General features: G+C 37.6%; 1 protein-coding gene across 7 annotated transcripts in view; it reads right to left on the bottom strand.

Annotated features, from left to right (window-relative positions):
* SMG1 (SMG1 nonsense mediated mRNA decay associated PI3K related kinase) overlaps nt 1-23,190 on the bottom strand; it is a 101,963-nt gene that overhangs the window by 41,249 nt on the left and 37,524 nt on the right. For 6 of the 7 annotated variants that reach the window (XM_049638322.1, XM_049638321.1, XM_049638323.1 and 3 more), the window contains 20 exons: nt 22,752-22,849; nt 20,343-20,516; nt 18,435-18,659; nt 17,144-17,245; nt 16,000-16,269; nt 14,292-14,422; nt 13,992-14,153; nt 13,378-13,496; nt 12,391-12,673; nt 11,772-11,912; nt 10,995-11,194; nt 10,161-10,357; nt 9,844-10,005; nt 8,940-9,094; nt 7,067-7,209; nt 6,720-6,921; nt 3,445-3,554; nt 2,610-2,757; nt 2,077-2,236; nt 1,079-1,199 (listed from right to left, as the gene is read on the bottom strand). In XM_049638322.1, coding sequence (XP_049494279.1) covers nt 1,079-1,199; nt 2,077-2,236; nt 2,610-2,757; nt 3,445-3,554; nt 6,720-6,921; nt 7,067-7,209; nt 8,940-9,094; nt 9,844-10,005; nt 10,161-10,357; nt 10,995-11,194; nt 11,772-11,912; nt 12,391-12,673; nt 13,378-13,496; nt 13,992-14,153; nt 14,292-14,422; nt 16,000-16,269; nt 17,144-17,245; nt 18,435-18,659; nt 20,343-20,516; nt 22,752-22,849 — 3,303 coding nt within the window. The remainder of the gene's footprint in view (nt 1-1,078; nt 1,200-2,076; nt 2,237-2,609; nt 2,758-3,444; nt 3,555-6,719; nt 6,922-7,066; nt 7,210-8,939; nt 9,095-9,843; nt 10,006-10,160; nt 10,358-10,994; nt 11,195-11,771; nt 11,913-12,390; nt 12,674-13,377; nt 13,497-13,991; nt 14,154-14,291; nt 14,423-15,999; nt 16,270-17,143; nt 17,246-18,434; nt 18,660-20,342; nt 20,517-22,751; nt 22,850-23,190) is intronic. The other variant, XM_049638324.1, reaches the window with a different exon arrangement.

Genomic DNA, 23,190 nt, shown 5'->3' on the forward strand with positions numbered 1-23,190 from the left:
CTGAGCTGTCAGCACAGAGCCCCACGCGGGGCTCTGTGCTGACAGCTCAGAGCCTGGAGCCTGTTTCAGATTCTGTGTCTCCCTCTCTCTGACCCTCCCCCGTTCATGCTCTGTCTCTCTCTGTCTCAAAAATAAATAAACGTTAAAAAAAAATTAAAAAAAAAAAAATGAGATCTACTAATATTTATACAAATACTAATTGTCAACTCATTTGGAGTGTTTAAAACTTAACATCCACAGTCCATTATATCTGACAAAGAATTCATATCCAGAACAAATAAACAAGTTTATGACTTAACTAAAAACGGACAAGATTTAAACACTTTAAAAAGTAAGATACACAGTGGTCACTATGCAAATGAAGAGGCTCAATCTCATTAATCATCAGGAAAATGCAAACAAAACCGCAATGAAATACTACTATACACTGGTGCCAGGTGACTAAAATTAAAGACCAACACCACCAAAGATAGAGACACAAGAAGAAATGTAAAATGTACAAACACGTTCTAAGAACTCGCCAACTTATTTTTAACGTTGAACCATTACGACCCAACAATTTCACTAACAGGCATTTACTCAAGAGAAACACAAATATATGTCCACCCAGAGACCTGTACATGAATTTCACTGCGGCTCTACACATAATAGCCCACATTTTAAAACAACTCCAGGATCTATCCAAAGAACCAGATAAATTATGGTGCATCCATCAAATGGACACTACTCAACAACACAAAGGATCACACTACTGATACACGCAACACAGGTGAAACTTAAAAATAAAATGCCGAAAAGAACCCAGACACAACAGAGTTGTATGATCCCATTTATACAAAACTTTAGTTATGACAGGTCTAATCTACAGTGACAGGAAACAAATCAGCACTTGCCCAGGACAGGACACATGGGAGAGGCGAATGGGTAGAGGCATAAGAAAAACTTTTTGCGGTGATATAAATGTTCTAGATCTCGAATGAACTGGTGGTAAAGATGTGTCAAAACTCATGGATCTGTACATGCCAAATGTGTAAATCATATCTCAATCAAAGCTATTAAAAAAATCCAAGCTAATTACCTTTTATCTTCTCCAACAACTGACTCTGGTACATGGTATATCTTAAGGCCTGCATCCACGGCCTCACATCATGCTGTTTACATGAACGCAGAGCTTCACTGAAGAGTGGAATAAGACAATCCTGCCAGAGAAAAACCAAAACTACTTAATGCAAACAGACTCCATGCATGTTTGTAGACCAAGTTAACCTGCATCCCCTTAAACCAGCTACTCAGCTCTACTTGTCTATTCAACTCCCCCCTTTCTTCATTTTATCTTCTAATCACAAGAGGAAAAGAGACAGTCTAAGATAAATCTTTGCTTTGCCTTAAAAAGAAAGAAAAAATCAAGTCCGATTTATCAATAAAGCACATTTTTATAAAAATAAACACAAGCATATTAACTATAAAACAGAAGTTAGATTACAGAGAAACATAAAACTACTACTTTATTAGCAGATTCTCAAAGATTCTAATTCCCTTGGGAAGGGCCCATCTCTGGTTAAACTGTCCCCTATCTGGGAGAAGGATGGGGTGTTTTTTTGTTGTTGTTGTTTTGTTTTTTTTAAAGTATGTTCTTCATCCAACACGGAGCCTGAACTCAAGATCTGGAGATCAAAAGTCGCATGCTCTACCACCTAGCCAGCCAGGCACCTTGCAGGTATCTTCGCTAATCAAATCTAAAATTTGTAACACCTGTCAAACGGAAATATATTTACATACACTATCTCTTCTTCCAAAAACAAACAAACAAACAAACAAAGCAAAGGAAAAAATTAAGCAATTAGCCGTCCTTAAAACTCTCTATCTTTACTTCCTCCATCTGCCTCATACACTTCTCAAATGAAAATGTACCTGAAAATGGCATTTTGGATTTCTGTATTTACTACCTTGTCCAACAAATGCTACAAATACTATTTTAAAAATTAAAAAAAAATTTTTTTTCAAAGAAATCTTTTTCTACACAAATGCCTATTAATGTTCACAAAAATATCCTGATAAAAATACACACATACACACCTCTGTTGAAAGTCTGTTAGAAACTGTGTTCTCCAGAGCAGAAGAGCAATACAGCTGTAAGGTACTTAGAACTGGCAGAGACTGTGAAACCGTTAAAGTAGAAAGTCTCAGGGGTCCAATAGCTATGCGGGAGGTTTGCTTCAAGTACTTTACCACATTTCTGAAACAAAATATATACTGTTAATTAACAAATGAGATTTTCCAGCCGGTAATCACTGAAGAGATAAGGCAGTTTGATAAGATGCTACCACAGTGGCATCCAAAGAGGGGAAAGGAAGAAGAGCTGTCTGCCCTTTAGTAAAATGACACAAGCAAGTCAAGACATGCTTCTGTGGATTTCTACAGTTTATTTAGTTTCAACCTCTATATATGCTGGCAAGGGGCACTCACGTTTCACGTGACTTCTACAACGAAAACGAAGCTATCATGACTAACTAGCATTGTAGCGAACTGTTAAGTGATTCATCGCCAAGTACGTACATTCACCATATGGTACACACAGCGCACATTAACCTCCTTCGGATTAAACTTACTCAGTTATGGACTGCCACTTCTGGTCTTGTTCTATATGGTTTAAAGCAGTTGCCAAACAAACAGAACTTCGCAACAACTGAACCTCAATCGATTTCTGAAGTTCCTTTGGATCTGGGCTTAACATGTTAGGAAGCAGTTTTTTCATATCTACAGAGAAGTTAAATAAATTCCGCTAAGTTGTTTTTAACGTTTTAAGAATGAGAAGACATTTTAACAGTATTAAAAAGTTATCACTGATGAATACATTCTTTCGTATTTAAGCTCAGCCAGCTGAACACTATGATGAAGCATTTCTGAGAGCTATATAAAAGTCACAGTCTGCATTCAAATTATATCTCACACCCACCCAAATCAGCTGATTTCCCAAGTTCGAAAATCAATAAACCAACATACGCTACATTTTAAAGGGGCAAATCTACACCTATTTTGCAAACCTTACTGAATTTGGCAAAGCGGTGCTAACACACAAAGTACTCACAATACTAATTTTAGTGCAGTATTTTACAGAATGTGCCAGTTGGGGTAAGGAAATTAACGAACCACATTAAGACGCTAAGAAAAATATTTAGCTTAAACACTGAACTTTTTCAAACGTGGCCAGATAAATCTCCAAGTCTTATGACAGTCTTTTTAAGTTAGATTAACTTTAATTAAACTGTTTCCATTTGCCAACTCAAATGTAAGTAAAACAGCCCTACATACGTTCCTTCGCGTGGGACTCTGCCCCAAAATAAATGTACAAAAACCTCCCATTTTTCCAGTGAAATACTAAGCCAAATATTTTGGGCAACTTGTCCATAAAATACTTAATTTTAAGATTATTATCTCAAATACCTATTTTCTCTTTTGATCCTCCAGCAAGTAGATTGACATTTTCTCCTGGTAACAATTCTAACTGCTCAGTACATTCAACAAATTCTCCAGATTCAAAACTGCTTAGTGATCTGTAATTAAAACATCAGTTAGCTTACATCACACCCTATCCAGCCCGTGCAATCATTCAAAAGAAAGGCAGAACAAATTCTGGAAAAAGCCCAGTTACACAGCATTCTTTTGGTGAAGTTCCTTCTACGTAGGCCATCATTTTATTTCTATTTTGAAGATGGGACTACCAACTTAATTAGCACTAAAATTGGAGTGGCAAACCGGAAAACCACAACTATAGACATTCAGTTTAGCACGCTCACCTGTCCTCTTTTTGTAGTCTGTTATCCTCCGGGCCCATCCAACAAACTGACAGACCGCTGCAGGGCAATGGCAACATCTGATTCTCCCCAAGCTACTTCTCCGTTCCCTACGCGACCCCATTCCCTACCTAAAGCCTAAGCCCCTGGAGGGCTCCTGTCCTACTATCTCAGGGCTCCATCCTCGTCCTGCCTCCTTTCACTGCTGGCCATCCTCCCTCTCTTCCTTCTCCAACGTGTCTCACGGAACCTGTTTCTCTTCTTTCAGAGAATTCTTCCTTTCCATCTCCTCACCTTATCTGAAAATGGTGGCACCTCTGAAACTCCTTTAGTCCTGCAGCATCCATATGAGGAGAGGCCCTCTCCTAGCTCCTTCCTGCTACTTTCAGATCACTCACTCTGTTCCCATTCCTACTACAGCTGATTTCCAACCAAGAAGATGACTTAGTTTCTCATCTCTTTCTATTCTATTAATCTCTCATCTTTTCCTGTCCCTCTCACTGTGTCACCTGCCTTACAACTCAGCTTGAAGCCAGCACTGGAAATATGACATCAATAACTGCACCTGCCTCCACTGGATAAGCTCCAAGCCTGGATTAAGGTAAATGCCAGCTTCTCACGTAAGCTGTGACTGAAGAACTGTCGAGGTTTGGTGACAGCACCCTGATCATTCTGGCCACTACTGGATCTGAGTCCTCTCCAGGGGCAGGTTCCCGTGTCCCTCCCCACTATACTCTACAATGCCCTCACACTGTCAGCTAATGACGGACTCCTCGAAAAAAAAAAAAAAAACATAAAACAAACAAAAAGCCCAACCATCTATCCTCTACCCTTTCATTTCCTCTCCCCTTACCTCTAGTCCACCATCTATCCACTCCCAAAACAGTCTATATCCAACTTCTGCTGCTTTCTTTGAGGCATAAAAAAAGCAGGGCCCAGTTGATCCTTCAATGTTATTTATCCTGTTTCTTAAACCTCTGCTTTCCTGTCACTCTTTCCCGTGAACTTGAAAGAACACTAAAACTCTCCAATATTTCAGGTAACTACACAACATTCTCCTCCAGCCACAGCCTCCTCCTCTCCTTGACTTCAGGAAAAACTCACCACCCAAGTAACCTAACTAAAGCTTTTGATTTTCAACTTTCTCCACCACTCAATAGTACTACTCAACCCAGCTGCTTCTCGTGATCTCTCTCTACAAAGCTCTTCTTGCTTGTCATCTCTGGAGCTTCTGACAAGACTGACTATTCCAGTCTGCTTCTCCTACATCTTGGACTTTTCTCTCCTCAGTGTCTTTCTGTTTTTATCAGTGGCTTCCTCTCCCTTCCTGGAACAAAGATGCTCGTAAGGATTCTGACCTTGGCCTTCTTTCCTTTTCACTCACCCTTCTCCAGAGCTTAATCTGTGATTTCGTGGCTTACAAAGGCTCTGGAGTACAAAGTGTGAAGAGAAAAAAAATGTCTTTTACTGTCACCTATATGCTAATGAACCCCCAAATCACTCTCTAGCTTAGACTTTTCTCCTTTGTTCCAAATCCAATTCTTAACTGCTTACTACTCTCCTCAGCATGTTTCATATGCACCGTAAAAACACCTCCTGGTTCTGTGTGCTCCTGCTTCAACTAACAGTGTCTGTCCTCCCTCCACCTTTGTCCCACAGATAAATGGTCTACATGCTGCCACCCCTGCCGTCCACCTCCAGTCTCTTCCCAACAGCAGGGGGAATGACTAAGTCAAATCACGACATGCCTCTCCTGTTCAAATCTCACCTAAGATATTCCATATTACTGGGAGTCAAAGTCCTTCTCCCAGTTCCCCATCTACCCTCTATCCTGATCTCCTATTATTGACTCTGCTTCAATAATAGTGGCCTCTGGGCCACTTTCTGGGCCATTTCCAGAACACTCAAAGCACATTATTCTTTCATCAGATCTGTTTCCTTAAGTCTTCGCCCAAATGTCATGCTGATGGCATTCCCAACCTTGTCTATCTGCCTGTGTGTCCCTCTAGAAGGGAACTCCTCAAGAGTCGGAATTCATGTTTCATGAGGTGCTACACCCCACTGCCTGGCACATAGTACATGCTCAATGGAAAAATTACCCATTAACCCATTTGCTCCCCAGAAGCTGAGCTCCACAATGGGAAGGACAGCTAACGACTCCTGTGTCCCAACCTCTTGGGGGTACACAAATTTTGAATTAAGAAATTCAGTACATATATTTTGGTTTTTGTTTTTTAATTTTAACATTTATTTAAATAATATCTACACCCAATATGGGACTCGAACTCATGACCCTGAGATCAAGAACTGCATGCTCTACTGACACAGCCAGCCAGGGGCTCCCAGTACCTACATTTTGAATTAAGGGATTAATAAATGCACAGAGAAATATGGAGATGAAAAGAAAGGGAGCTGATTTTATAAATGTTCATAAACTCTGTCCTCTCAAGAATATTTTTGAGAAGTTCATTTTTTTCTAATGTTTCCTTATTTTTGAGACAGAGAGTGAGCAGGGAAGGGGTAGACAGAGAGGGGGACACAGAATCCAAAGCAGGCTCCGGGCTCCAAGCTGTCAGTACAGAGCCTGACGTGGGGCTTGAGCCCACCAACCGTGAAAAGTCATCAAATGTGACTCTTCCTAAAGCAGTAACAAATTTGCTTTCACTCCTTTTGATTTTAAAACCATAAGCTCTGAGAATGAAGATCAAATGACCGTTTCAACAGTTAACAAGTCTGTTTTCCACCGTATGAGTATCTTCCTCACATCTAACGCTGGTTTCTCATTGTGGTCATTTTTTGAACAGCGGTATTACTAGAACTTCAAACATGCTGCAGTAGTAGATGGTACCAATTTTAATATTTTTCTGCCACAGAGGCAGACTTTAAGGTTGCTGAAAATTTATTGAGCTGAAAAACAGTCCTTACTTTATGTAGTTGAAATCAGCCTTTAGGTTGAGAGAAGTGCTGCTGGTACTCTTTTTCAGGTCGTGGATAGCATTCTGCCAGTCCTGCACGGCAGCCCAGTCCGCAATGGAAATGTAACACTCACATGCTTTATTTCCCAAATAATTTATAACCTCAGGGGAAGAGTCCGTTGATTTGGATAGCACAGTTTTCCTGGATTCACCTGAGTAAATGTATTTTATAAAACAGAGAGATCCAGGGAAGTTATAAATATTTTAATGAGCAGAGAAATCTAAACGATACAACAGGATCATTAATACAAACTATCTGAGCGTATACGACTTTTTATTTAAATCCTGGACGCTCACCATTCAGAGAATGTTTGGGGCTGGCACTGTTACGCCCAGCGTTGGCCAACGTGAGAACGGATTTGTCAAAGCTGGAGATGCAGCAATCAACACCTGTCATGGCACACAGGTGCTCCTGGTACTCCACAGAGGCCTTCTCAAACCTTCAATGCAAATTCAAACAGTCCTTACTTTTAAATTATCCACAGACTTCATTTCCAAAAAAACTAAAAAAAAAAATTAATCACTCAAATAAACTGAGCAGAGATAACGAATTAATTATTTTGTGTGGGGTGGGGTGCACAAAATTAGATTTTTTCCTCACAACAAATGAAAATAAATGTACACACTATTAAAGTTTTTTTAAAGGCAGTATAAAATAACAGAAAATATTAAGTATCTGATCTCATTATATGCCAAGGCTAAGTAGAAGAACAAGTTTTAAAAAAGAATTCATAAAGTAACAGATACTAATGGCGTAATTTAAAACTTCCAGGTATGAAGGGGCGCCTGGGTGGCGCAGTCGGTTGAGCGTCCGACTTCAGCCAGGTCACGATCTCGCGGTCCGTGAGTTCGAGCCCCGCGTCAGGCTCTGGGCTGATGGCTCGGAGCCTGGAGCCTGTTTCCGATTCTGTGTCTCCCTCTCTCTCTGCCCCTCCCCCGTTCATGCTCTGTCTCTCTCTGTCCCAAAAATAAATAAAAAACGTTGAAAAAAAAAAATTAAAAAAAAAAAAAAAAAAAAAACTTCCAGGTATGAAAAAACACCATAAACATTAAAAACAAATTATAAATCAAGAAATTAGACCGCATCAACAATCCTGCTCTATAGTATAGCAGGATTTCCTATACTTGACATATCAGTATAGGAAAATATGAGAGGCCACGAAGACAAAATCTGTGTTTCTAAAAATCACATATGGTCAATAGAACTTAAGGGGAAAGTTATATTAATCATTACTAAAAACATATAAATTAAAACAAATTATCTTCACTGATGATGGTGGCAGGGTGGTTGTTTCTCAGTGACCCTCACTATTCACAACAGCAAAGGGAAGGGGTTACTCTATCATTAAGGATATAAAATGGAATCTCTTTTCTGTACAATAACTTTGCAACAGTATGTATCATAAACAAAATTGTAAGCTATAGCTTACTATGAAGAATTAAGTGCCATGGTACATTAAGATTAGTAAAAAAACATCAGAAACAACCTTACTGTCCAAGAATAAGGAAAGTTAAATTATGGTGCACTCACAAAAAATACAACTGCGTCATTAAAAATAACATTGTAGAATATTTAACATGCCAAAATATTTTTTTAAAGGTTACTGAATAGAAAAAACAAAATGACGTGAGTAGCAGAAACACAGCCATTTCTGAGAAACATGGGGAGAAGACTGTATATAAAAGAAAAAAGAACTACAGAGGCAGGTACACCAAAACTAACAAGTTATCACTAGCAGATGTAATTATGAGTTCTTCTATTTTTCCCACATTTTCCAGACTTGGGAGAACGGACATAAATATACACAGTCTGTTGCAATACATATTCATTTACCTAGAGAATGAGTGCACAGGGCTAATGAGCAAGCCCTCTAGCCATGAAGGACAGTTTGTACCAGACTCTGACAAGAAAGGTTATCAATTATAATGCAAGTAATTGGCAGATCTTATTTTAAGGAGGATTTCTTACTAATCTGTAAGTAAGAAAGGCATCTAAGTTTTGCTGTTAAAGAACAGACTAAAGATGACTCCTAGTAAAGTGATTCACAGCGAGTTTCAATTGCTGAAATTGAACAAAGCTGTTTTAACATTTAACTACAATGTTATCCAGGAATACAGAGGGTTTAAATGTAAAAATATCCCATTACCTATTTCCTACCTTCCAACTTACCTCCCTTCTGCCTGCTGGGCCACTGAATTAATCCAGAGAAGATTCTTGCCAGCAATGGAGGATGACCAGACAGCAATTCCCTGTATGGCTTCAGGACAATGCAGCTCACACAGAGCTTCTACCACCATCATGATGGTTACTTCCAATTCATTCCCCTGGAAGTTCATTCACAACAATTAACCACAGACCTCAATACCATTAAAATTCAAGCATCTACTAAATTTACAACCACTGATCACAACCGAAGCCCATTTAAAAGCACGTGTATTTAACAATTATTTTTACAACAACATTACATTATTAGCTTAGAATTCTTGAAATTTTACATATACTGTGGCTACAAAAGGTAACTGACACAAGCTTAACAGCAGATGGTGTCAGGCTTTACAAAGTAAAAAAAAGTTATCCAAAATTTAAACTGTGCTATCTGTAGGAGTAACATATGCAGTAAATATAAAGCAAAAGTCAAATATAAATAACCATGAACTAAAGGATGATTAATTTTATGCCTGAATATTGCCTACTGCTATTATCGAATTAAGAAACATTTGTTATTTTTGGATTCCAATTGTTTATTGAACCCATTTATAAACGAGCACTCTTCCCATTCATTATAACATTATTATATACACTTCCGCATACGTTAAAAAACTACTACCTGCACTCTCCTGTACATTATAGTTACTAAAAATGATTACGAGAACTATTTCTTCTACAAGTTTCTTAGAACTACCTTTAAAGTTCCAAGCCCTTAAACATTTGACATGTTCTAAGCACAAAATATGAATAGTGACTTGGAACAGAAATTTTAACTTATTTCATTCATAGATTAAATCACAACCAAGGAATTAAACTCAACTTTTTCTAATCAACAGATTTAAAATTAACTCCAGATACACTTTACCTGAGATAGATTTGTCTTCATTTCTGTAAGCAAGTCAAAGCCATGCCTCACTGTCACAGCAGGCTGGCCTGCCAACAACCCAACCCTCATAATGGAGAGTCGGATCCGCGTCAGCCAGTCTTGACAAGTTTGGCGATTGGTATAGAAAAAAGTCCTAATGACCTTTAGAATAAAGAAAAAGAAGAGCTCACGGTTGGTTAAAATTTTAGGTACAGACGTCTCAAATACACAAGACTACTGGGATTTCAGCTCTGCACACACTGCCAGGCTTGACCATGAAACTGCTACAAAGCAACACTCAACCCACTGGAACCAACCTTGGGAGGTGACGTTAATGCATTAGCACACCCCTCATATGCATTATACATTAACTTCTCCAGATTTTCCAGATACTGCAGAAGAAGAACAAGTCTAAGCTGGTTGCTACTGTGGCCTTCATCATTGTCTGCAGTTGTCCATTGACTAACATCTTGATCGGGGTTTAACGTGTGAGCCGCGAGACTTCTAATGATACCTTAAAGCAAAGACAGAATTCCATATTTAAAAGACATCTCTGAAGATTCTAGAAGTTAGAGATAATTTCACAAATTCCTATTTGTCAAGCATCCTCTCTAACCTACCATTTAAAAGCAAAATTCACAACATGAAAGGTCTTTTATTTTAGGGGGAAAAATGTTTTCTTAACACAAATCCCCTAGTTTTTTTTTAACAAAAAAAGACATCCATGCTGTTGTCAACACAATTATTCAATGAAAGGTTATTTTAGCAAATATTATCTGAAAGACTGATCAATTATTGAGGAATAAAAAAAGCATATAACCTCAAATCTCTGAACAAAGATAAGAAACCCATTTGTTTTTAAAGCCTATTTATTTTGAGACAGAGAGAGAGAGAGAGAGAGAGAGAGAGACAGCACACGCAAGTGGGAAGGGCAAAAAGAGAGGGAGAGAAAGAATCCAAAGTAGGCTCCACACTACAAGTACAGAGCGCAAAGAGGGGCCTGGTCCCACAAACCATAAGATCATGACCGGATCCGCTATCAAGCCTATGACACTTAACTGACTGAGCCACCCAGGAGCCCCCATCATTTCTTAATATAGGGTTTAAAGGTACTTCTATCACCAAGTTTGAAAAAGCACAAAGCCACTTACCTTCAATTGTCTGGAACGTATCCTGAGCTCTGCCCAGTGGGGTTCTCAACTTAGAAAGCACAGTGAACTGTGCTGCTTCCCAAATAGCCCACTGCCAAAGGACGGCATCTGTCTTTAGAAGATTTCGGGGAATTGTTGATTGGTCACGCTTATCCAGTCTCTGGCAGCTATAGAACAATCTTTCTAACCAATTGTCCTTCCTGGGAAAAGTAGTTTCATATTTAACAGACAATGACAACTTCATTAAATAAAAAAAAAATAAAAAATAAAAAAATTTGCAAGGGGAACAGGCGTAGGGGACTACAATTTTTCCTAGTTCAAAAGGCAAAACCCTTAACGCTGAGAAGCATTATATCCCTACCTTTCATGCTGAGGAGGTCTTTTACAGTTAAAACAGGATGGGGTACGATGTGGAAGGATTATTACGGTAAATAGCCCATGAGAATTTGGCTATCAGGATAAAACATTCACTGCAACTCAGCACCTGCAGAATGTCTATGTCCCCAGGCCTCTCCTCGAAGCATTAATGACTAAGTCAGAATAGTTAACTGTCAAACATATTTCATCACTCAATTTTAAAGCCCATTTTTGTTTCTTCAGATGCTATCTTCGAAGCAATTCTTCCTACTGCTGGAAACTAAAATAACCCATTTGAGAAGATATCACTTTCTATTCTGCCACTCCTGACATATTCTCTCCAAAAATGGGTGTAGGGTCAAGACATTCAAGTACATTTAAGTTGCTTTTCCCAGATGAAAGAGTCAAAGAAAATCTTACCCTGTTCTATGAGAATTCCCATATAAAATAAAACTAATAACATCAGAGAAATCTTGTGGGTGAAATGTGTTACTCGGTGCTTTACTCATGTGACTTCTTAATGCTAAAGAAATTTCTTGAATTTCTGTGTGATTGTTATTGCTGTAGACAGAAAATAAAGTCACTGTTACACAAAATGTTTTAGTGAACAGGCTAGTTCATACTGTAAATGGGCTATTTCCTTGCCAACTAAATGCAGAAGTAAAAAAATAAAACAGACTTCAAAACAGACACTGAAATATTATTACAGCTTCAAAATCAACCTAGTAAAAAATAAAGATTACAGTTGAGTTTTTCAAATAACTGAACTACTAAGAAACACATTTTGGCACCCTATTATATAAATTATTCGGTACTTATTACCATGAGCTTCTAAGTTTATAAAAAATATTAAACTTTGTTACTTTCTTCTAGACCTGGACAATTTGATCCTTTGGCATGTCTTCAGTCACTGAGAAGTGCCACACAAGATGTGACACTGATTCACTAATAGGCAATTTGTCTTTTCTTAAACTGAAGGACTACTAGGCAGTTAAAACATAGTGGGAGGGATGTGTTTGTTCTAACACAACTGTTATACCTCAAGACAACATCTAAAGGAATTGACTTCAACAGCTTTCCAAATGCTTGTCGAATGCGAGTTCCACTGTGGACAAGCTGAACACGGCAAACATCAACACACCTACAAAAAAACGAAACAGGTAACAGAAAGAAGTGCAGCAACAGTTCCAAGGTACTAGGCCCAGGGTCAGAAGATAGAAGCTTTAGTCCATACCGCTGTAGAAGATCATCTGGCAAGGAAGACGACAAAGCATGTAGACTGCTGCAGGCTTGCAGACAGATATTCACGTCTTCAACAAGAGCTATTAACAGGAATTAAAAGATACTTTCAGTTTGGCACAAGAAATCACATGCCAGTACATAACTTCCTGAACACACTCACTCGTTCAACAAATAGTGAGCGCCCACACTATGGACTAAGCATTGCTCCTGCCTAGAACCATCACTGGCAGTAACAGCTGGGAAAACGATGCGTTCAATAAAACCCACTTAAAGTTACTAGTCTTCACCCAAACCTTTTTCTGAAGGAAATTTCAAAAGTATATGGAATGTATAAATATTTTTGTAAGATTAAAAATGTGACAACCACTTAAAAACAATTTATTTTTCATGTATTAAGAATACCAAAATTTGGGGCACCTGGGTGGCTCAGTCAGTTAAGGTTCCAACTTTGGCTCAGGTCACGATCTCACAGTTTGTGGGTTCAAGCCCTGCGTCAGGCTCTGTGCTGACAGCTCGGGGCCGAGAGTCTCCTTTCAATTCTATGTCTCTCTCGCTCTCTGTCCCTCCCTGCCCACATGCGCGCATGCACACACTGCCTCTCTCTCAAAAATAAACAAACATTAAAAAAAATAACAAAAGCTAAGACAGATTATGCATCTGCCCCGAGATGGGAATTATACATTTCATGTTATGAAAATGTTCAAGTGACTATCTTTCTCTTATTTTACTAAAGACCCCTTTCAAGTGTAGATTAACAAAATCTTTAAAAATCACAGAATCTTACTGTTGGCTAAAAGGCCTTTACAAAATTTATGGAAAGATGGAAGAGAGAATAAAGGTGCATATGTTTCAGACTTCTTCATTAAAACAGCCACTTCCAAAGCCCACGTCATTAACAGTTTCCTGAAACACAAAATATACAACTGATTTTACATTAAAGAGAAAGAAAGAAAGAAAGAAAGAAAGAAAGAAAGAAAGAAAGGGAAAGAGAGAAAGAAAAGCTTTAAAATAATCTATTCTTCTTACATTGGTTTGCTTTTGGCTTTTTAACTATCTCAAGCAACAGAAAACAAAAATTCAAACTATAGAAATTCCTTTGTCAAAAAGTTGAATGCCTTTTAAGAAAATCTCCCCAAACCAGAAGGTGTAGCACAGAATATAAAAAATCTGTATAGGTACATTCTTCTACACAACTGCAGGCAGGGAAGTTTCATTCAATTCTTTCGGGAAAGAACAAGAAATCCTGGATTAAATAATAAAGCTGTATTTTCAAGTGTGTCATAACGAAGAGGCTGCTCTACCCCACTGCCTTAAGGCTGGATTTCTTACCCTCAAATTATGTAGCTAAGTTAATGAAAGTTAAGAACACCTCATATTATGAAATTAGCACTTAGTTACCTTGTGTCCTGGTTAAGATTATCTTTCTTAAGCAATATTCCCAGGAGATTTAATATAATTGAGAAATGTTTTTTTGTAGCTGTAGTTACAGTACTAATCACAGCTCCATCAAACAAAGACGGGGACGAAGAACTAAGACTACTAGATATAAAGTGATCGTGCCTGGAAGACAAAAGAAAAATCATCTTTCATCTCTAATTTTTTTTAAAAAAGCAGTTCCAAAGTCAACACTTTCAAGTGCCCATCTTCCCTCATAAAAATTAAAAAGAAATTATTTTAAGTATCCGTACAGCACAGTACCTGGTACAATGAGAATACAACGTGTAGAGCACTGCATACTGAATGGCAGGGAAGTGAACAGCCAAGTCACCGTGCACAATCATCAGATTCTTACTCAGGAGGGCAAAGACAGTTGGAGACAGTGCCCACATCTGATGACGTAAAAAGAGAGTAAATGTTTGGTTTCTCCAAGACACGCTTGTCCTTCAAAGTACGTGCACACATGTTTAAAGTCTAAAATCACAGATTTAAATCCAGAAACAATCTAGTGCATTAAACCTGGGGTCAGCATTCACTTTTTGTGAAGAAAGTAAGTGTTTTAGACTTTGCAGGTCAGGTGATACCTCTGTTGCAATGGTCGCCTCTTCAACTCTGCCAGGGTGGTGAGAAAACAGCCATGGACAAAAACATAAATCAGAGTGGCTGTTTCCAGAAAAGTTTCCTTACAGAAACTTTTTATACATACCATATTTACTACATACCATATTTACTACAGTAAATATAGTATATATATATATATACATACAACACTATACTATTTTTATACATACTATAAATCCTTGATTTTAATGGGAATTATGTGGTATGTGAATTAAATGACAATAAACATTGTTTTTTAAAAAGAAAAACAAAAATAGGTATTGAGCTGTACTTGGCTCACGGGCCAAAGTCTACTAATTCCTGATCTAAACAAAGCACTTGGTACCCTTAGTGTACTAGACTAGACTGCCTCTCCTCAATTTTCCATCTGCTGCAAATGGCAAGGTGCCCTGTCCAATGAGAAAAAAGGTACCTCCTGCCACTCTAAGCCTTTTCCACCTTTCCCTTTTCCTTCCACGGCCAACATACTCCATTCCACCTGACTGTCCCTTCCCAATACTGTTTCCAGAATGCAAGACAAAAACCTCCTCAAATCTATATACAGTAAGAAGTGCTCAACAATGAAAGGTTAGGGTCCGAGTAGAGTTTACTGTCTCCTTCCAACATCTGCCGTAAGGAGCAGTGAAAAAAGGAGCTACACGTGGAGTGACACAAGGCAATCTGATCACGAGAGTATGCAAGTATAAACATCAAATATTGGCTTTTCCCTCCCTTCCCTCTTAGAAAACTTTATCTCTTAATTATATCCTATTATTTTTTATTAGGAGCAATGTTTTTCAATCCTTCAAGGTCTAACAGAAGGGGAAAATATACATATCAGCAATAATTATAAATCAAAAAAGCAAGGTCACTTCAAATTTCTTAAAGGAAAGTTATCTTTCTTCTTTTCCCCAAAAGAAAGAATATATGAGTATTCCTAGAGAAAAGTAGGCAGTCAAAAAGTAAAACCATCTGTAAGCACTAACTTTAGTGAACAGAAGGAGAAAAGCAGGGAAGAAGGAGCTGTGTATTAAAAAAACTACACAAATTTGAGCTGTAGAAAATGTTGACAAATTTTTTATAGGTATGCTAGAGTCAACAGAAATTCATAAAAGACATTTTCCTAAAAATAAAACAAATGTGAAAAAAATCTTTTCAAAGGCTGTCAAGGAAAGGAAGAAGAAAACAAAATCTAACGACAAGAAAATATTCCTGTCAATTTTAATTATCCAGGCATGTCCTAAATATGGCACTTTGTTCTACAGTGACTCCAGAGACACACCGACATGATAACAGTAAATGAAATAAACATGCAATGACAAGAGGCTTAAGTGAGATTAAAACAAAGCCACTACAAGTAAAGACTCACCCCAATTAGCGAGTTTTTGGCATTTCCAATTGTAGTCAGGGCACTGAGGTCAAATATAACTACAAATTTGGCATTGTCTACATTGAATACATGATTTTTAAAAGCCTCGTGTTTTATTTCAGAACAGGCATCAGGAAGTTGTAGACTATGTAGCAGATTGTTTAGGGCACAAGTCATTTCCCCCAGAATTAATTTATAGGCAGTCTCCAAAACAGGAATGTTCTTCAGGCTGAGCACTGCTTGATAAACAGCATGGGCTACTGCAACAACCTTCAAAAAGAGAATGCAGGAGAGTGATAACTAAATGGAAAATAAAATTACTAGCTGCCTAATGTGATGATACAAATCAATTTGAAGACCGAGAAATTCACTGTCCAGAACATCAGAGACCTTAATTTCTTTAAAAATCCAACCTTAAGGAACCTACATACATCAGAAAGTTTATAAAAATTTTCAGAGGCGCCTGGGAGGTTTAGTCAGTTAAGCGTCCAACTCTTGATTTCGGCTCAGAGGGTGGGCTCCCGCCCTGTGTCGGGCTCTGCGCTGATGGGGCAGAGCCAGCTTGGGGGTGTCTGTCTGTCTGTCTGTCTCTCTCTCTCTCTCTCTCTCTCCCCCCCCCCCCACTTCCCCAAACGTTACGTGCATGGCACGCGCTCATGCATGCTCTCTCAAAGTAAATAAATTTTAAACATTTTCAAAACCTTATTAGAGAGAAAGGGTCCTCTAAATTAAGAGTTCATAAAAGTATCAAAACACACACAAAAAGAGCAGTTTGTTAAAATTGGTTTTTCAACAACTACTTGGAAAATCTGTCGCGGTTCTGACTGGGAGTCAGTTGAAAAGCTAATAGTTAAATTTATGACATACACAGTACTTCTGAACTTATAACTTTAAAAAGATAGCTGCTTGTTTTATGAAATTTTAATAAAACTTGATAAAAACAAATTACGGAAATATGAAAAGAATAGCGGCCCATCAGTCTGACAATCAACAAATACTAAGTTAAAGGCATCACTGTAATCATTGTATTTTAAATCCAGTATTTAGCATTTCACTCAGTTTCATTTATGTAGCCTAATAGGCAACTTAGGTCAACTCTTCAATGACCTAAGTTACCAGAAGTTCTTATCAGGGCATCACTTACCTCCTTTTCTTTATGATAACGCAAAAATAGTAGTTTAGATGATGGTATAAACAGTTTTTCTACAAATGACGATGGCAGTTTTGTATTTATCTGTTCAACAATCTAAAAGAATAAAACAAAAAGAAGTGAGCTATCAAGACACAAAAGGACAAGAAACCGTTTTTAAATGCAAAATGATAACAGAAAGAAGCCATTCTGAAACAGCTACACACTGATTCCAATGATAAGACCTCGTGGAAAAGGCTAAACTATGTATACAGTAAAAATATCAGTGGTTACCAGGATTCAGGAGGGATGAATTGGTAGAGTACAAGGGATCTATAGGCAGGAAAACCATTTAGTATGATACTATAATGGTGGCATTATTCATTTGTCAAAACCTTAGAATGTACAATCCAGAGAGTGAACCCTAAGGTAAACTATGGACCTCACTTAATAACCTGTCAATTTGGTTCATCAATTGTAATAAATGTATCACTAAACAAGATTAGTTAATAATGAGGGGAACTATTGTGGTAGAGAGTATGGGAACTCTGTACTTAAGGCTCAATTTTTCTCTAAAACCTTAAAAACTGTTCTGAAAAATATTAATTAAAAAAGTAATATATCTAAACTATATTTTAAATCCTTAACATTGTAACATTTAAATGTTGAGACACTTAAATAGGATACCTGTATCTACACTTAAATATGGGCATTTTTTTACATTGGCAATTGGCAGAAATGTTCAGCAGAATATCAGCTACAATTTGCTTTAAAACAATTCAGTTGGGGATGGAAGCACAGCAAGGAAGACAGAGAGTCAGAGGCCTAGAGGAAACCAGATGGACCATGTGTTTCTAATTATAGAAATAATACAAAGATTCATTATGCTATTCTATTTTTTTAATACCCTTCAAAATGCCCATAATAAAAGACGGAGAGGAGGGGAAATATTTATGGTTAAGGAAAAAATAAACACTATAAAACAAGTTTGATTTGGGAAACAAAACAGAACAAGGTCTTTCAAAATAGCTATCAAGTACCGATACAGTATTTATCATGCGTACTCGATAGTCTTATGTGAAGGACAATGTTTCATCCAAAAAAAGAGAGACAAGGAAAAAAGCTATATTAAGATCAAACACTAAAAGTAAACAGATAACAGAGCAAAAGCAAACTAGATTATGTAAATACGACTAATTAACGCACTCTTAAAAGAACAACAACCAAGGCCTTCACTTCTTCTACACTGATTTAAGGGCCTGAATGAACAAACATATTAAAAAGCAACAAACAAGAATTCACATACCAATGTGAGTAAATTCAAGACTGAGATGATATAATCTGTACCGCATGTCTGGCAATTCTCCAGTTGATCTAATCCATATGTAATGACCATGTCACAATGTATAGTCATGCTAGGATCCAAGCTGCCGAGCAAAACACCAACACACTCATTAGCAGCTGTCAACACAGCCTCAGAAAAAAACACTTGGTTTGCAGCCGTCACACATCTCATTACTCTGTACAGAACCTGCAAATGGGGAGAACAAGCAGCTTTTTAAAAAAATTCACATGCTTCCACAGAGTAAAAAAAATAGTTTCTATTTAATGCAGTTTCAACTGAAAATTAACTGCCTGCCTTGTCAGTAGTCTCTTAATATTCTAGCTCTCAGTGGCTGAATAACAAGGGTATCTTTAGTAAAATACACACAATGATCTTGCCTAAAAAATTCTAAAGTACTACTGTGACAGAAAATGGAATTTGCCATCCTCTATTTCTTTCATACCCAATTTCTATCACCCTCCCTTCCCCACCTAAAGTGACCAAATGGCTGAAGCTCAGAATTTTTATATTCATGAAATACACCAGTACTGAGAACAGTAACAGTATTAACATGGGAATAAACCAGCCATGAAAATAATCTTTCTCCATTAAAGCACTTGGGCTTTTGGTAATCAATCTTTTAAAACTAAATATCCTAGTCACCTTAGCTTATGAAAGTTCATGTACTGATGGCCTCTTTGGAAACATAACTCTCATTCATAACATACAATACCTATTTGAGGATTATGAAAATCATGTAACTTCCAACCAAAAACCCCACTAAACAATAAGCATCACTATTAATGTACTAAATTTCTAATAAAAATAAGTTAAGAAAAAGCCAACAAATTGACACAGTATGTTTTCTGTAATATTCAACAATCATTACATCCAGGCTTCAACCTATAGGTTAAAAAGGCCTAGAAGACCTTCATAAAAGAATATATTAAATATATAACTACCCGGGGAAAGGACTGTTCTTTCCTTTTGTTTTGTATCTGAGTTTATTGCCCTTATTTCAACACTAACAATCATCAAGCCTGAAGATATTAAATCATCTTGTACAGGTTTAAACTATCAAAATGCTGGTTTTAATTATCTTCAAGATCTGACATTTCTGCTCAAATACACAATTAACTTACCAAAAATTACATATACAATTAATATCCTATTTTATCTAGCAACGTATTCAACAGAAGTAAATAAACATGAGAGTTTTATCCTAACAGTAAAATTTTAATCATTTAACCTTTTATGACTACATCATGCATGTTTCTCCCTTCTTATTCAAGCACAGCCAATGACAGGTTCCCTTCTCATTTCTATCAGACAGAGCCACTCCCTAGACTAATACAGTGCAGCTCACGTTTGGGGCTGCTGAAGAGGGGCAATCACACTGCCTCTTATAACTGATCTCACACTACTATGTATTTAAGTTCTTATAACTTTATAACCTTTGATGTCAGGCTATCAAGTTGTTTCATCCTGCCATGCTCAGAAAAAATTACTTTTTGAGGATTTCTCTGTAATGTACTATTCTTATTATGCTGAAAAACTAAACTTAGTTGAAAAGCAAAATTATTAATTTCATGAAAGATTTTAAAAGAATATTAAAAGAACAAGAATAATGCATTTATGAAGGATCTCATGAGATAAAACTTTGCACATTTTAAAATGCAGTGTAGCCTTCGTCTCATATGGGGGTGGGGAAAGAAGAGGGATACAACAGGATTCCCTACTTTCCTGGTGATTTAAGAAAGCAGCCACATATGTACCTACATACTAAACAAATGAAGAGTTAATAACATAGTTCACAAGGTAAAGAGAAACATTTACAATACACAACCATTTTATTTTTGAATGATACTTAAAAGTCCTAAAGACACTTACATCTGTTACATATGCCTCAGTAATTGGAGGACCTCTAATTGGGCTGAAGCGTTCCCCAATGCTCCTCACTACAGTACTGAACACCCGGAGAAGAGCTGCCAGCTTTGGTAAGGACACAGACGGAGGAGGAACATCTTCATCCACCGACTCCCCAGAGGCCACATGGCTGAGGTCCTAGATGTGAAATCACAGCACTCTTATTTAAGTAGGACATTGTTCAGGGCGCCTTGGTGGCTCAGTCAGTTGAGCATCCACCTTTGGCTCAGGTCGTGATCTCACGGTTCGTGGGTTTGAGCCCTGAGTTGGGCTCTGTGTTGACAGCTCAGAGCCTGGAGCCTGCTTTGGATTCTGTCTCTCTCTCTCTCTCTCTCTCTCTCTCGGCCCCTCTCCTGTTCATGCTCTGGCTCTCTCTCTCTCAAAAATAAACATTAAAAAAAAATTTTTTTTAAATGTTTAAAGTAGGACATTGTTCAAAAAAACCCAAAAAACTCCCATTTTTAAAAGTTTATTTTAAAGGTTTATTCATTGAGACAGAAAGAGAGAGAATTCCAAGCAGGCTCTGCACTGTCAGCTCAGAACCTAACGTAGGGCTCAATCCCACAAACCATGAGATCATGACGTGAGCCAAAATCAAGAGTCAGACACCCAACTGACTGAGCCGCCCAGGTGCCCCAAAAAACTCCCAATTTTTAAGTCAATTAATTTTGTAATAGATTTTTACAAATAAAGTAATTTTAGCCTATCAGAAATCAGAAAAAGAAACATGAATCTAAATGTAAAAATGAATTTGACTTCTCGAATTAACAAGCCAATATTTAAATAAGCCAAAATAACCTCAACAGATTGAGGAAATAACTTCTCATACCAACTCAGATAGGTATTGAGGAAAAATTAATTCTAGTACATATACTCTGTTACATACAGGTATAAATGAAGCCAGAAACTTGCCATGCCGGAATTGGTTTCTGCCAAAATCTTACTCCAGGTATTCTTTGAGCCACTCAACTCAACAGTAAGTATCCCTACATGAACACCATGCACACAAAGAGCGAAGGGAAGTGTTAAAAAATTATAAAATCTGGTTTACAAATCTAGTTAAGGAGATAAGATATACTCAAAGAAAAAGATTGGCAAAAAATAGGATACTAGAACCCACATACACCTACATATAATTAGGCACCGAAATAATTAAAGGGAATGAGATCTTATAAACACCAGAGGGGGGTTGGGGGGGAGAGAACTGTTACAAACAAAAATGGTTCACTGATACAGATACAGCTTTAAAGGCAGGCCAGGAACAAAGATATTCTAAGTGTGGAGGCAAAGAAACACATACAAGCAAAATACTCCCTTCATTCTTCTCTGAAAGGCTCAAAATAGCAAAGACAAAGCTGAATCATTATGGGAGCCTCAAACACCACACAAGAATCATGGCAGTTCTGAGTAGAGAAGAAACACAGAGGTTCACACAGGACATGGCCGATTTAACTCATGAGCAGTGGGCCAGGAAACCCAAGACCCAATAACAGAGACTTGAGCAGGACCCTTAAAGTGGACGCACTGCACTTATACAACTGCAGAGTCTGCTGAAGCCAAGGCGTATCCTCCAAAGCATGACCCAAGATCCTCAGTGTATGTGAAAGAAAAGTCTTTAGAGGCTTGTATACAATATCAATTCACTTTACTTTTAATACTTTTAGTAACAGAAAATAAAAATGAACTACAGAAAATGTCTTCAGAAAACTACTAGCAACCAGAATTATTTCAAGTTTTGCAAAATAAGTCCTGCTATTTTTCTTTCAGTCTTTCCGGTGATGCAGCTGGTAACTTAAAAACAACATGTAAGGGACACGTGGGTGGCTCTGTTGGTTGAGCATCTGACTCTTGATTTTGGTTCAGGTCATGATCCCAGAGTTATGGGATCAAGCCCCACTTTGGGCTCCACACTGAGTATGAAGCCTGCTTGAGATCCTATCTCTCTCTCTCCCCCTCTGCCCTTCTCCCTGGCTCACACTCTTTAAAAATTAAAAAACAAAAAACACACATCTAAAAAAAAAAAATTAAAATATTTTAACTGTCTTGTAATTTCTATTCAAATGTCAAGTGGTCTGAATTATTTTAAAAATAAATCTACGTGTGTCTGAATGGGTCAGTCGGTTGAGCATCTGACATCTGATTTTGGCTCAGGTCACGATCTCACTGCTTGTGGATTCGAGCCCCTCAGTCTTTGTACTGACAGTGTGGAGCGTGCTTGGGATTGTCTCCCTCTCTCTCTCTCTCTCTCTCTCTCAAAATAAATAAAAAAACTTCAAAATCAATCAATAAATCAATCAATCTAGCACTGTTTAAGATTTCTGTCTTGTTCTTAACTGAAATCTTAGGAAATAACTCAGGTTTCTATATACTCACCTCAGCATATGCCTCCATATCCTCTAGAAACTGACCAAGAAGGGTGGTAGAAAATGCAAGATCAGCCACCCAAAACGGCTCTAAACTCTGCAACCATCCTAAGAAACATACAAAAATTTTAAAAGAGTAAAGAAAAACAAAAAATCCAAGTTACAAATAGTATCTAAAAGCCTTGTTTTAAAAGTTATGATTTTCACGTTGCATATCCTTAAAACATACCTTATTTCATAAAATTAGGAATGTTAACTGTTAAATAAGCTGATCATGATTACCAATGTCTTTTAATGCTGCAAAAATGAACAGTCTCCAGAAATTAAAATGTGTATCTGTGTCCTTATTTTTCATATTGTCACTATACACATGGCTTAGAGTAAAATGCCACAATCTACCACCAGCCTGGCTTTCAACTCCAGAGCCATAACCACCCACCAAAGGTGTC

This window comes from Panthera uncia, chromosome E3, assembly GCF_023721935.1.
Source record: "Panthera uncia isolate 11264 chromosome E3, Puncia_PCG_1.0, whole genome shotgun sequence".
NCBI classification, from domain to species: domain Eukaryota; kingdom Metazoa; phylum Chordata; class Mammalia; order Carnivora; family Felidae; genus Panthera; species Panthera uncia.